This window comes from Mesoplodon densirostris, chromosome 11, assembly GCF_025265405.1.
Source record: "Mesoplodon densirostris isolate mMesDen1 chromosome 11, mMesDen1 primary haplotype, whole genome shotgun sequence".
Taxonomy (NCBI): domain Eukaryota; kingdom Metazoa; phylum Chordata; class Mammalia; order Artiodactyla; family Ziphiidae; genus Mesoplodon; species Mesoplodon densirostris.
The window spans coordinates 75270380-75285659 of NC_082671.1; the positions used below are offsets into that span (position 1 = coordinate 75270380).

The window sequence follows — 15280 nt, forward strand, 5'->3', positions numbered from 1 at the left end:
TTACCAGGGGATAAGGAGGGGAGGGATAAATTGGGAGATTGGGACTGACATACACACACTACTGTATATGAAATAGATAACTAATAAGAACTTGTTGTATAGAACAAGGAACTCTACTCAATATTCTGTAATGGCCTATATGGGCAAAGAACCTAAAAAAAAAAAGAGTGGATATATGTATATGTATAACTGATTCACTTTGCTGTACAAATGAAACTAACACAACATGGTAAATCAACTATACCCTGATAAAAATTTAAAAAAAAAGAAAACCAATAAAATAAAATAAAGTAGCCTTAACTTCTGTTCTCTCAAAAAAAAAAAGTGAGAACAGCCAGAGCCTCTGCTTTCCTTGTGGCCTCAATGGAGGAGATGGGACAGACCAGCTTTCCCCAGACCTACTCCTGACCTGGTTCAGGTAAGAAGACCTGGTCTGCCCACCAGACTCTAAGCATTGCCTTGCGAATTTCCTCGGGCTCACAGTTAAGAATCACCAGGCTTGTGTCAGTCTGTGGACTTTTGTGGTCTCCTGATTTAGCTTCTCATTCAAATAATTTGACATACAGAGATTCAGCTCTAGTTCTCTGAGTTCAAAATTCAGTTTAATATTTGACAAGAGTTTCATTAAGAGTTCCCCTCCTCTGTAGCATTTTCTTCAGCTTTTGTTTCACAGACTAGTTCACTGTGGGTCATTCATGTATTCATTTGACATTCAACAGATATTTCCTAAGCTACAGGCGATGTGTTAGTTGTTTAAAATGCAAAGCTGAACTGGATGCAGAAAAGTAGAAAAGAAAAATGGTTTGAAATGTGACCCTGCCACTTCCTAGCTGTGTGGCTCTGGGCAAAACATTTATCCTTCCAGGTCTTAGTTTTCTTATCTATGAAATGAGAATAAAAATACCTTTAATATATTTAAAGCACTTGGCATGCAGTAGGTGGTCCGGAAGTAGTGGATATATTTTCACCCCAAGCCATAACAGGCTGGACAAAGAAAGTGCTCTGGACATCACCACTGATCAAGACAGTTCTGGATTCTAATAAGATGCCCTGAGGATAGAAGCAGGGGGAATACAGGCAGAAGTCTCAGCAGGCAGGGGGGGTCCTGCCATCTAGGTGCTGGTGAGATACTAGGTAACCTTTGTGAATTCTCACGTCCCAGTTTAGTTTTGAGGAGAGCACCCCCAATACACCCTACAGAGCAAACTGCAATCCTCAGACCTGGAAGGAACACAGATCTGACAAACATGATGATCTTACAGAGGCGGACTCTCATTCCACCTGTATCATATAGAAACAGCTAGGCTTCCCCCAGAGACTGGGAGTCACGCCTAGTGGTGAAAGCTCTGCTTTGAGAACTGGACTCAATTTCAGCCATCAGCTCACAGGTTGATCTTAGACAAGTTGTTTGTCCCCTTCCTTCCTGCCCACCTCTGTGTGGATAATAATGGTTACACTGGAAATAGCTCATGTAGATTTTTCATAGATCACCAGGTCAACAGTATCAGGGCTGCTATTATTATTGTTGGCTATGAAGAAGGCCATAGTCAGGGGCCGTGCCCTCAACCCTGAACAGCCTGGTTCAAGAAGAGCAGGGATGGCTGGGAACGAACTATTTCCATCTCGCCTTTGCTGGAACAACAGTGGTTTCTGGAATCCACACTGGCAGAGTAACCTTTGAATATGAAGAACAGCTCTCTATGTACACAGAGAGAGCAAAGCTGTATTGATTCAGACCACAGAGCAAGCCAGTCTAAATTATAGTCAGATCAGAAAAGAAGGCAATTTTATTACCTTCTGTCGCTGGTGTGGCTGATCAACGTGCTACTGCGCACACGTTCTACAGGGCTGACTTAATGAACGTAGGGAACCTATTCGTAATTAGCAGCACCCATCTGTGTGCCAACAATTCATATGCGAAAGTCAACATTCAAAGAAAATGACAGCATTTAATTTACAGAGCAAATTGTCCTTAGAAACAATTTATGTAGCAAGCCACTCCTGCGTGCTGCCTGCTTAGGTGAAGTGCAGATTTGCTTAGCAAATCCTTTACTCCAAGAGAAGAACCGGATTTGAGCAGGGCCCCAGCCCAGGTGCTAGGAGGGGCCCTTAAAATATCGCCGGACAAACTTTTGAGACCCCAGCGAAGAATGCGTGGGGACCTCTTCCCAGGTTACACCCACACAGACATGAACCAACCCTGTAGCCAGATTTGGCCTTTCCAAGGTCACGGGCATGTCTTGGAAATTTGCAGAGTCCCAAACAGTATGGCATTTCTTCTTTGAGATGTTTCCCCAGGGGAGCTGCTTGGACCATCTACATCTGAATCACTGGGGAGCTGTTAAAATGCAGACCTTTCCTTATCCCATTCCAATTGTTGCAGATATCTCAAAATATCCTTCACACACATCACTACCTCAAAATAATGGGTCATCAGAGCTGCTGCTAGATCTTGTTTTATAATGTTCTAATAAAAAAGGCATAGAATTACTGTATCACAGTTGAGGTAAAAATATATTGATGGGGCTTCCCTGGTGGCGCAGTGGTTGAGAGTCCGCCTGCCGATGCAGGGGACGCAGGTTTGTGCCCCGGTCCGGGAAGATCCCACATGCCACGGAGTGGCTGGGCCCGTGAGCCATGGCCGCTGAGCCTGCGCGTCCGGAGCCTGTGCTCCGCAACGGGAGAGGCCACAACAGTGAGAGGCCCTCGTACCGCAAAAAAAAAAAAAAAATATATATATATATATAGATAGATAGATAGATAGATAGATAGATAGATAACTGTATTTTAATATAATTAGCTTCCTTTATAAACTTATGCACTTTATTTTTTGCATTTAAAAATATTATTCTGAGGCAGGGTGCATAGGCTTCATCAGATTGCCAAAGGGGTCCATGGCAAAAGTTTAAGAACAAGCGTACAACTGACCAGTGGCTGGAAGACCCTGTAATCAGAGGCATCTTATGACTTCAGGGGTTTGATGGGAACGCAAGCACAATTTCCAAATTCAGGTGCCAGGAAAGTAACTCTAGTGACCATAAGGACCCCCTATGGCTTGAATCGGCTACTGCTTCCATTTTCAGAGGTGCATGTCGTATACTCAAGGGTGGATGCTTGTCCCGGGTGTACAGGGAATTTTGGGGAAGAGGCACAAGTTGCCTTATGGGTCCTGAATTCTTTCATAGTTCAGAATTTTCTAGAATATCACACCAACTCATAATTTAACATACTTTAGCATTTCTGAGATCAATGCTCCAGTTCCATCCAGAACTAACAACACGGTTATGTCATTTGACAATCAATTGGATCATAAGTAAATACAGTTTTATTTTCCTCTGGTTGGCCAGACTCAGAAAGCACAGCCCCGAATTAGGGGATATACAAGCACAGCAATCATTGCGCAAACTTGGGACACCCCAGCCTTCTTCTCTCCACCTTTCTGCCTCTTTCTCTCCCTCTCTCTCTCTCTCTCTCTCCCCCTGTCTCGCTGTCTCTCTGTCTCTGTCTCTGTCTCTCTTTCCTTCTTCATATTTCCTGAGGGCCTACTATGTGTCAAGCAGCATTCTTGGTGCTGAGGTTACAACAACAAACAAAACAAGTATCTGTACTCTCCATGAAAAAATATTCTAGTAGCAGGAAACAGACAATTAAAAAAATTAATGAGTAAACTATAGAGTGTGACTAGGGAAAGGAGGGAGGGGAATGATTGCTAATGGTTGTCAGGTTTCTTCTTGGGGTGATGAAAATGTTCTAAAATTGACTGTGGTTATGTCTGTATAGCTTGGTTAATATACCTAAAGCCACTGAATGATGATACACTTTAAGTAGGTGAACTGGATATGAATTCTATCTCAGTGGAGCTGTTACTGAAAAACAAACAAAAAAAATAGAGTATGTCATAGGGTAACAGCTGGGAAGAAAGGTAAAGCAGTGAGGAGGGATTAGGGTCCTCAGGGTGCTATAATTTTAAATAGGGTGGTTAGGGAAAGCTTCATTAAGGGGTAACATTTGGGTGAGACTTGAAGATAACTAGGGAGCAAGCTATGTGGATATCTGGAGGATGAGAGTGGTGAAGGAACAGTATGTTCAAAGGCCCTAAGGTATGCCTGCTATGTCCAAGGAACAACAGGGGCCAGTGTGGCTGAGTTAAGTGGGCCTTGAGAGAGAGTGGAAGAAGATGTCCGAGGACTACAGGTGGGCGAGCCTGGACGTAATTCTGAGGGCTTTGGCTTTTCCTATGGATCAGATGGAGAGCCCGTGGAGGATTCTGAATAGAGGAGAGATGTGATCCCACTGTAGAAATTAATAGCGTTTGCAGGATTTACTGGGTGCCAGGCACCGTGGTGAACCCCTTTATGGGCATTAGCTTGCTAAATCGCCACAACTATTGAGTATTATCGTTTTCTCTATTTTATAGAAAAGGAAATTGAGGCTCAGAAAAGGGTAGGAACTTGACCTACATCAGAGGCCGAGCCAGGAACTTTACCAGTCTGCCTGATTCCAGAGCTGCTGCCTTCACCACGGCCATCAGCACAGGTGTGTGTACACAGCAGTTGCTCAATTAAAGGAATCCCCAGGCTGGTTACAAAGCACTGCCCTAAGGGCAGCTGGTTGCTTGGGAACAGAGAGGGTGAGAGAACCAGCGTCCACTTACTCAGTTCCGCGATGCTGCCCACGCGGGTGGCCAGCAAGGATTGCTCGATGGTCCTCAGCTCGGACTGGCTGAACATGGGCAGCTCTCCCGGTTTGCTGGTCCGCTGCGGGTCTCGGTGAAGGTTCAGGCTGTCTGGCAGGCAGAGTACCCCTATGGTTGGTGGGGAAACAGAGTGAAAGGAAAGTAGATTGTTATTGTTCAGTTAACCAAAGGAGGCGTGCAAAACCTTGCACAGCCTCAAACCGCACCGGGGCTGGTACCACAAAGCCAACATGGGAACCAAGGCTCTGAATCCTCTTAGAAATGATGTCTAGCTCTTTTAAAAGGTCTTTTGCTGATTTTAACTAACATGGTGGCATCCGTCTGTATGCACACATTTCCAAAGGACACAAAAGAAAATAATCTCCTCAGACCTGGCAGGGATTCCTTCCATGCAGAGATCCCATCGGTCACTGTCCCACTGTCTGTCCCAGAGGCAGTTGCCTCCCAGAGCGCCCTGGAGGAAGTTTCTGCTGGGATTCTTCTGAGAGCTTGCTTTACTTCCCCAGCAAATTTAACTCTGGGTGGCTGGGCTGTTACCTGTTAGACAAGGCCCTGGCTTTCTCCGTAGAGCTATATGTCAGGAGGTGAAAAGTCCCAATGGACTTTTGTAACTTGTATGGTGAATACCCATGGGAAATCCCTGGAATCCAATTATTTTCATCCCGTCCTTTCCATTCCATGAACATTTAGCGAGGACCTGAGAGCTTACTTCGGTTGATTATTCAGAAATAATCACTGTTCCCATATCCTCCCCAGCCTCCATAGGCAGAGTGTGCTTTCTTGCTCCTTGACTTTGGGCTTGACGAACTTTGGCCAAAGGTATATTAAGAGACATGACAGAACCAAAGGCCTGAAAAGCACCTGTGTGGCTGAACTTGCTCTTTCGTGTTTTTGCCATTGTTATGAGAAAAACACACCCTGGTTAGCCTGCTGGTCTAAGAAAGGTGAGAGACAGACAGAGCCAATGCAGTAACAATCTGCAGCTTAGAGCTGCCCCACAAAAGCAAATGCTAATTTAATATGTCACTGGGGTTATTTGCTACTCAGCATTATTATGGTGATAACTAACAGATACACCTACCAAGTGCCAAACACTGAGGAGACAATAAACAAGGCAGGCATTGTGCTAAGTTAGGGGCTGAGGATACAGTGATGGACAGAATACACATACTCCCTGTTCTCAATGGGCTCACAGTCTAAGTGAAGGAGATGGACTGTTACACACATAACCACAAAGCCAAATGACACATGCTCTATGGTAAGAGAAGATGAGGAATAAAGGGATATCTTAGCAGGGACCCGAACAAAAGTAGTTGTCAATAAGTAGGAAGCACTTATTGAATGCCTACAGTATTCCCAATCCTGCTAGGAGATGGAAAAGAAGCAGAAGACGTATTCAAGTATAAACTCACTGGAGAAACAAGACTGCCAGTGACAAAACAACTGGGGTACAATAAAGCAGTATCAATATACAGGTGCTGAATTATTTAAGCCAACTGTCAGGGTGAGGGGACAGACAGAACACAAAGGTCAAAGTTCAAGTCCACAAAGCACAGAGCTGATCTCCCTGTGCTATGTGGCTGCTTCCCACTAGCTATCTATTTTACGTTTGGTAGTGCTTTGTGACCACCTAGAGGGGTGGGATAGGGAGTGTGGGAGGGAGGGAGACGCAAGAGGGAAGAGATATGGGGTCATATGTATATGTATAACTGATTCACTTTGTTATAAAGCAGAAACTAACACACCTTTGTAAAGCAATTATACTCCAATAAAGATGTTTAAAAAAAAAATTCAAGTCCACTTCTCACCCTGCTCGAAACACAAAATCTCAGCAAACAAAGCCTCCTCTGGGACGAAGTGAGAGAGTGGCATGGACATATATCCACTACCAAATGTAAAACAGATAGCTAGTGGGAAGCAGCCACATAGCACAGGGAGATCAGCTCGGTGCTTTGTGTCCACCTAGAGGGGTGGGATACGGAGGGTGGGAGGGAGACGTAAGAGGGAGGGGACATGGGGATATATGTGTACGTATAGCTGATTCACTTTGTTATACAGCAGAAACTAATACAACATTGGAAAGCAATTATACTCCAATAAAGATGGTAAAAAAAAAAAAAACCAAACCAAAGGCTTCTCCTTTGAAGATGGGCAGGCGTGAGGTGGCACCCAACACACACCTCCTCTGGCCCCTGCTGCCTAATTAGTGGCTCCAGTCACACTGAACCAGTCACTTGTTCTGAATGTTTCATCTTCACACCTAACAGGCTGACACGGTGGAGAAGGCAACCATAGTAGTTTTTTTTTAATGAATAATGAATATATGGATGAACAATGCAAATGACTATTAGATTTTAATGTTCCTATAATCAGGAAGCCGATCAAGTTAAGTTACTGAGATTGTTCTCTAACCATTGTTTTTCAAAAATTTTAGACTCAATAAGAATGTATTTTACTAATTAAACTTAAAAGCTTTTGCACACCAAAGGAAACCAAAAACAAGACAAAAATGGGAGAAAATGCAAATGTTTTCTCCCCTAAGAATGGGAGAAAACATTTGCAAATGAAGCAACTGACAAAGGATTAACCTCTAAAATATACAAACAGCTCATGCAGCTCAATATCAAAAAAACCAAACAACCCAATCCAAAAATGGGCTGAAGACCTAAATAGACATTTCTCCAAAGAAGACATACAGATGGTCAACAAGGATATGAAAAGATGCTCAATATCACTAATCATTAGAGAAATGCAAATCAAAACTACAATGAGATATCACCTCACCCTGGTCAGAAAGGCCATCATCACAAAATCTACAAACAATAAATGCTGGAGCGGGTGTGGAGAAAAGGGAACCCTCTTGCACTATTGGTGGGAATGTAAATTGGTACAGCCACTGTGGAGAACAGTATGGAGGTTCCTTAAAAAACTAAAAATAGAATTACCATATGACCCAGCAATCTCACTACTGGGCATATACCCTGAGAAAACCATAATTCAAAAACACATGCACCCCAGTGTTCATTGCAGCACTATTTACAATAGCCAGAACATGGAAACAACCTAAATGTCCATCAACAGAGGAATGGATAAAGAAGATGTGGTACATATATACAATGGAATATTACTCAGTCATAAAAAGGAACAAAATTCGGTCATTTGTAGAGACGTAGATGGACCTAGAGACTGTCATACAAAGTGAAGTAAGTCAGAAAGAGAAAAATAAATATCGTATATTAATGTATATATGTGGAATCTGAAAAAATTGGTATAGACAATCTTATTTACAAAGCAGAAATAGAGACACAGACATAGAGAACAAGTGTATGGATACCAAGGGGGAAAGGGGTGGTGGTGGGATGAATTGAGAGATTGGGATTGGTACAGTATATACACTATTGATACAGTATATACACTTCTGATACTATGCATAAAATAGATAACTAATCAGAACCTACTGTATAGCACAGGGAACTCTACTCAGTGCTCTGTGGTGACCTAAATGGGAAGGAAATCCAAAAAAGGGGGGATATATGTATACATATAGCGGATTCACTTTGCTGTACAGTAGAAACTAACACAATACTGCAAAGCAACTATACTCCAATAAAAATTTTTAAAAACTACAAAAAAAAGAATGTATTTTACATCATGACCCAGTACACACACACACACACACCATCGCCACCACTACTACTACACACATTTTTTCATGTTTTCCATGAAAAAAGTTCACGAAAAATAACACTGATCCTTACTATGTATGAGGCACTCTCATTTTTTTTTCTTTTCACTTCTTTTCTATCTTATCAATAAAAAATGCTGTCTGCAGCACCAGAAGTGATTTCATGGTGCACTAGTGGGTCACGACTGGCAGTTTGAAAGACACTGTGGGCTGGGCCAGCTCACAACTTGGCATTAATTGGACAATACAGATTGACGATTTACTGGACACTACTTAGCGCTGGGCTGGGCTCCACACGGGACGCAGAGATGGCTGAGAGGCGATCCCTGCACTTCAGGAACCCTCAGCTTTTCAGGGAAGACAAGACCTTCACAGAAATGCCCACCATCCAAGGCCGGCCTCCTGCCTGTCCTTTTCTCTTAACAGCTGAGTCATGCCCCCATCACCCCAGGCAGGGACGCCCTGAGTCATCTTTGTTCCCTCCTGCTTGCTCACCTGCCCAGACATCTGGTCAGAGGCCAAGGCAAGTAGCCATTGCCACGGCAATGAATGTTGGGCCAATCCCTCATCTGACACCTCTGACGTTCTTGACTCTTAATTCAGAGATTTACTACCCTTAAAAGTGCTCAAGGCAAACGACACCAATGACCACGACCCAGTGTGACAAGTGACCCAACGTTCAGGGGATGAGGGCCTCCGCTGGGAGATGGGGTGGTGATCAGGGGCTTCGCAGCAAAGGAGACCTGTGAGTGAGCCCTGAATGTCAGGGAGGATGAAGTACAAATGGCCCTGACATGTGCTCACAGGCTTGCTTTCTTGGTAATCGCATTACGTGCAGCAAGTTCTTATCCCAGGCCTGTATCTGAAACATTGCTTCACATATTGGTTGAGGTACAAGCAAACGGGAGGTGGAGTCTGGAACCCAGAGCTTCAGTCCTGGCTCTGCCACTTCCCACCCATGTTTAACCTTGGGCAGGTCACAGAGCCTCTCTGGACCTCAGTTTCCTCTTCTGTGAAATGGGAGTGATAGGAATGGCCTTGCCTCCCTCATGGCGCTGCTGCAGGTGGGGATGAAGTGAGACAATGTGTACTAAAGAACTTACTTTGCATGTGCTGAGTAATAGTATGTGCTCGACATATGTTAACTGAGATGAAAGTCAGTTACTGTGTATAAGCCCAGCTTTGGACTACTTTATGCTTCATCATAAGAATAAATAATTTCCCTCAGAATTATTCCTCCTTCTTTTAGAGGGTTATGAAATTTAAATGTGAAAATATAATTTTTACATATAATTTTTTATTTATGTATGTAAAAATATAAATTTTTACATATAAATGTAAAAAATTTATTTTACATATACATATAATTTCAAGAAGCTTTGAAAGCTAGAGTACTAGGATTTGGGAAATCTATAATTAATCTATTATGCAAAGATTATACACCAGGGTTTTCCTTTTTTTTCTTTTCTTTTGTTTTGAGGACTTTATATGGAGTACACACATAAACTAGAGTCATTTATTTTTTTGTATAAAAATCAACTAGGTCTTTAAGAAGGTCCCAGTATCATATTTTAGTGTTAGCTGCAGGTCTCCGTTTTGGACCACTCATCAATTTCCATTATTGGAGCCAAGGACAGTCACAGCCTGGTGATCAAGACTCAAGTTTAAAAACAGGGGGAACCTGGGGCTTCCCTGGTGGCGCGGTGGTTGGGGGTCCGCCTGCCAATTCAGGGGACGTGGGTTCGTGACCCGGTTCAGGAGGATCCCACATGCCGCGGAGCGGCTGGGCCCGTGAGCCATGGCCACTGAGCCTGCGCGTCCGGAGCCTGTGCTCCTCAATGGGAGAGGCCACAATGGTGAGAGGCCCGCGTATCGCAAGAGAAAAAAAAAAACAAAAAAAACAGGGGGAACCTAAGGTTCAAATATGACTTTGGACCTAAAGGAAATAATTCCCCTGGAGAGCAGATGATCACAGGGGAGGGTCCACTATGTTGAAGGGGTCATGGTCTTACTGAAACCTATTACTTTGGGGTGGGTTGTACATTGTCTAAGGGAAAATCCATTCACATTTTCAAAGGGGTTGGCCAGTGCTAAAAGAGGATGAACCAATGCCTTTGAATGTCCACATTTCCAGCCATAAGCAACCTGGGGCTGACTGGCTGTAGGTGGGACAGAGGGGCCAGGTATGACCATGGGCTCTTGACAGAGCCAGGCTCCAGTCCTGCCCCAGTCCCCTGGGCAACCTGGACAAAGCACTTCCCAGATCCCCAGTCAGCTTCTGTGTCTGCAAAGAGGGGTTAAAATATCTACTGCATCAGTTTATTGCAGTGATTAAACTAGATAAATAGTTAAGGCCTCCAGCCTATAGTAAGCGTCTGCTAAATGGCCTGTTCCCACAAATGTGCAGTTTTGTTTATTTAATGTCTGGATTCAAATAGTCTTGCAGATGATCTTTCCAAAACCTTGTGCGACTGGAGACAGACAACTTTTTGGTTAGGGCATTTAGAACAGAAAATATGAAAACCGCTCCTCTGGGTGGGCCCCTGGACCAACCACATCTGGCATTCTGTCTCCGATGGGGCGATCAGGGCAATTCTGCCTCCCTGAATGCCTACCTTCCTATATGATTGGATGGCTCCTTGGCAAATATAACCGCGCCATCCTTTTTCTCCTCTCAGCTTTTCTCTGTGTCTCCATGCTATCACTGGACTAGGATGCTATTTACACACCGAGAGAAAACCAAATAAGACAGCTATCAGCACTCATCCATTCTCCCCTTGATGTTAACGGTGGTGATGGAGGAGGAGGCTACGTGGGTCTTGGCACCCTGGGCCCAGGCTGGGGTTCTGCCTTGCCTGTCTCTGGCTGTGAGAAGGGAACAGACTCTCCTATGTCCTGCTTGCCAGGCTAGGCTTTGTTTTCTGCTAAATTATCCCCAGAATTTAAAGTGGAGCATCCTGGCACCAGTCCCAGCTTTAAGAAATGGGAAGGAAGCAGCTGGGGTGCAGCAGACCAGCCCTCGAACTGGCACCGGACAGACCTGGCTGGGTTCAGATTCCCGCCTTGCCGTCTTCCAGCTGTGTGGCCTGGGGCTTGCGACTTGGCTCTCTGAGCCTCTGTTTCTCCCTCTGTAACATGTTTGATACTATCTACCTCCTAGCATGGTTGGGAGGCTGTAATGGGATAATCTACATGGATAACCTGTCACAACGAAGGGGGTGGAGAAATGTTTGCTAATAATCTAAGTGAAGTTCTTTGAAGGTAAAGATTTAGAAATTCAATAACACGGTGACAGAGTGTTTTCTTTTACTGTTCAGTTTATTAAGAAACAAGATAGGAAGTTATCAGATTTTTAAAAAATGTTTGCACAAGCGGCTTGGAAAAAAAATTCCTTTTTATTTTAAGAGACTTGGCAGTGGGAAACAAACTCAGGACTGGCTTGGCAAGCACATTCATCTGTGAGAGGTATGCCGTACTCCAATTAGGATACATCCAGACCAGGTTCATTTCCATGCCCTGCCCCCGCCCCCCCGCCCCATAATGAATTACATTCAAAGGGAAAGTTCTTAGGAAGTCTGAAGCCAAACCATCAAAATAAATAAGAGGTAGAAAACACAAAGATGGAGAATTTTCAGGAATGGGTTCAATAACATGTCCATCCATGGAGGCTGAAGTACACAGGAGGAATAAGCATGCCAACCTTAAAAGAATATGAAGATATCTATGGACCATTCATTCATTCAACCACCAATACTGAGCACCATGAAGACAGTAGGACACATTTCTGTTCTCAAAGGCTCCCGGTTGGCAGGGGAGACAGACCCCCCACCAACTGAACCACTATGGGAGAAACACCTGAGCAGAGACATGCATGAAGTCCCCGTGGAGTGCAGTGGGTGAACCCAAGTTGGCCTGGGAGCTTCACAGCAGCTTCCCAGGGGAGCTTAGGGGACCTGGGGAAGCAGATGCCTTACAGCAGAGTTGAAAGAGTGTGGATTCTGGAGCCCGAATGAACGTTCAGGTTGAATTGCATCTGTGCTACTTCACAGCAATGTTTCCCAGGGATGCTATTTAGCCTCCCTGTACCTCCGTTTCCTTGTGAATAATATGGGAACGGTCATTTTATAATCCTTATAAGGCCACTGGAAGGTCAAATTAGTTAATACATGTAAATCTTGGACCCTATAAATAGCTCAACAAATGTGATCATGATTATAAAGATGATGATGGGGCTTCCCTGGTGGTGCAGTGGTTGAGAGTCCACCTGCCAATGCAGGGGACACGGGTTCGTGCCCCGGTCCGGGAGGATCCCACATGCCACGGAGCAGCTGGGCCCGTGAGCCATGGCCGCTGAGCCTGCGCGTCCGGAGCCTGTGCTCCGCAACGGGAGAGGCCACACAGTGAGAGGCCTGCGTGTTAAAAAAAAAAAAAAGATGATGATGATTAGAGAAGGACATTCCAAGGAAAAGCAAAGGCCCAGAGGTATGTGCTTTGAATATAAGAGTGGCTGGAACAGAAGGTACAAGAGGGTGCAGATGTTGGGAGAAGCGGCTGGACCGGGAGGCAGGGGTGGACCACTGAGGGCACTGGGCCAAAAAAAGTTTGGACTTAAAAACTAAACCTTTACCTTCCAGCTACCCTGCTTCTCTCTCTTCCCTTTTCTCAGCTGAAATTCTAGAAAGAGTGGTTGACACCCACGATGTCCACTTCTTCCTCTCTCTCATCTCTATACCTATTATCTCCATTTTTGACAGGTGCCCAGCAAGTTCATGTTCATCCTTCAAGGCCCAACTCAAATGCCACTTTTGAGATCTCAAGACTCAAAGAAGTTCCTGTTCTTAGGAAGCTCTCAGTCCAGAGAGGAAACCCTGAGACAGTAAGAAAACTGTACCCGGTGTGCATGCTGGGCACTGAGGCAGAGAGGCAGGGACAAGGTGGGGATGGGGGGGGGTCACGAAAGAGGAAGTAGTCCAAGGTGACCCCACCCACGGCCCTCCCCACGTGAGCCAGATGCAGCCAGCTTTCCCTCGCAGTCAGCTCAGGAGGGAAGGGGGCTAATTAAAGTCTAGGTCAGGGAGTGTCAGCCTATAGAGCAGCCATGCTGTTATTAAGGCATCGTACATGGTGCGTGGCACACAGGGACACTGGGGTGATGGTGCGGCTCTGATGGCATAAATAAGAAAAGCTGCAGAAAAACAAAGGGAAAATACTCTGTTCATTCATTCATTCAGTGAGTATTAGCTGAGCGCCTACTAGGTGCTAGGTACAGTTCTAGGTACTGAGGATCCAGTAGCAAAATACTGGAAATTCTTGCCATCTTGGTATGTGTGTTCCAAATACATAATTAGAATATGTAGCCAGCTGGGTGGTAAGTGCCATGGAGAAAAACAGAGCAGGAAAGGAGGGTGGGGAGTGCTGGGTGGGGTAGTGGCGTCACACGGAGAAGGGGACATTCAAAGCGAGACTTGAAGGAAGTGAACATGGGAGCAGGGCTAATGTCTTGGGGGAAGAGCAGGGGGGATGTGAGGGCAAAGGTCTGAGGGGGTGGGTTTGGCTTGTTAGAGGAAGGAACGGGGAAAGCAGTAGGTGATAAGGCCAGAGAAGTGATGAAGGCGGACTGGGTGGAGTCTCGCAGGTGACTCTGGACTTTAGCTTTTACTCTGAGCAAGATGGGAGCCACTGGAGGGTTTGGAGTTTTGGAGGGATGTGACCTGACCTTTTTTGAGGGGCACTCCAGCTGGTGGGTTGAGAACAGACTGTAGGGAGTGGCCAGGGCAGAACCAGAGTAGTTATGGTGGAGATGCTAGAAAAGTGAAGGAGGGGACTTCCCTGGCAGTCCAGTGGTTGAGACTTCGCCTTCCAACACAGGGGGTGCAGGTTCAATCCCTGGTCGGGGAGCTAAGATCCCCCATGCCTTGCGGCCAAAGAAACCAAAACATAAAACAGAAGCAATATTGTAACAAATTCAGTAAAGACTTAAAAAATGGTCCACATCAAAAAAAATCTTAAAAAAAAAAAGTGAAGGAAAAGCTGATGGAGCTGCCACTTGGGTGTAAGGTGTAAGGAAAAAAGGAGGCAAGAACAAGTCCAAGGTTTTTGACCTGCATGATTGAAAGGAGGGGTTTACCATTTACTGAAATAGGGAACACTGCAGGAGGGTCAAGTTTGGGGTAAAGATCAGGAGTTCAGTTCTGGTTACGTTTAACTTGAGACACCCACTGGACACCCACGTGGCAATGCTGTACAGGCCTTCCTACTCTCTCTCCTGACCTCCCATGACGTAAAGCCTCGTCATGTAAGACCCACTGTGGTTTGTGCTTTCCCCCCTGTTTCCTCTTCCCTGTCACTAGCAAGCACAGTTAAATATCCTTACAAGATTGTTGGTCACTTCCTGTGCCCTCCCTCCTCTCCCAGCGTTCTGTCTTTATTGCATTATCCTTGCAACTTTCCCCATCCAGTTCTGAGCTACATCCATCTCGCAGGGGCTTAAGAGAAGAGAGAAAGACTCATTTTCCCAGTTTTCTAATCTCTGCAGTGAAGTGCACCTGGGGCTCTGCAGGGCTTGTGAGTGTCTGCTTCAATCCCTGACTCCTCCTAAGAGGTATTTTCCACCTCCAGCTAGGTCTTGGGTAGCTGTGGAAATGTCAGAGGTTGATCAGATTTTGAAGATCATCTGGCTCCCAGGACCATGGACTGTGGCCATTTGGGAGCTCTCTGAAAAGCATCTGTCTCCCTTGTTTACCAGTGTTATATAGCAGTGACACTCGTGGGCATAGTTTCATGTGATGGTGATAAAACTCAGCACTGGGTGTTACTGACAGGGAAGCTGTGTGTTAGAGTATTTTGAGTGAAAAACTAGTCTTTGACATTTCTTTTTTTTTTCTGCTTTATAACAAATT

At 45.0% G+C, this 15280-nt stretch overlaps 1 protein-coding gene across 2 annotated transcripts in view; it reads right to left on the reverse strand.

Moving 5' to 3' along the window:
• ABTB3 (ankyrin repeat and BTB domain containing 3) overlaps positions 1-15280 on the reverse strand; it is a 307966-nt gene that overhangs the window by 114178 nt on the left and 178508 nt on the right. For both annotated transcript variants that reach the window (XM_060112558.1, XM_060112557.1), the window contains exon 2: positions 4655-4804. In XM_060112558.1, the coding sequence (XP_059968541.1) occupies positions 4655-4804 (150 nt within the window). The remainder of the gene's footprint in view (positions 1-4654; positions 4805-15280) is intronic.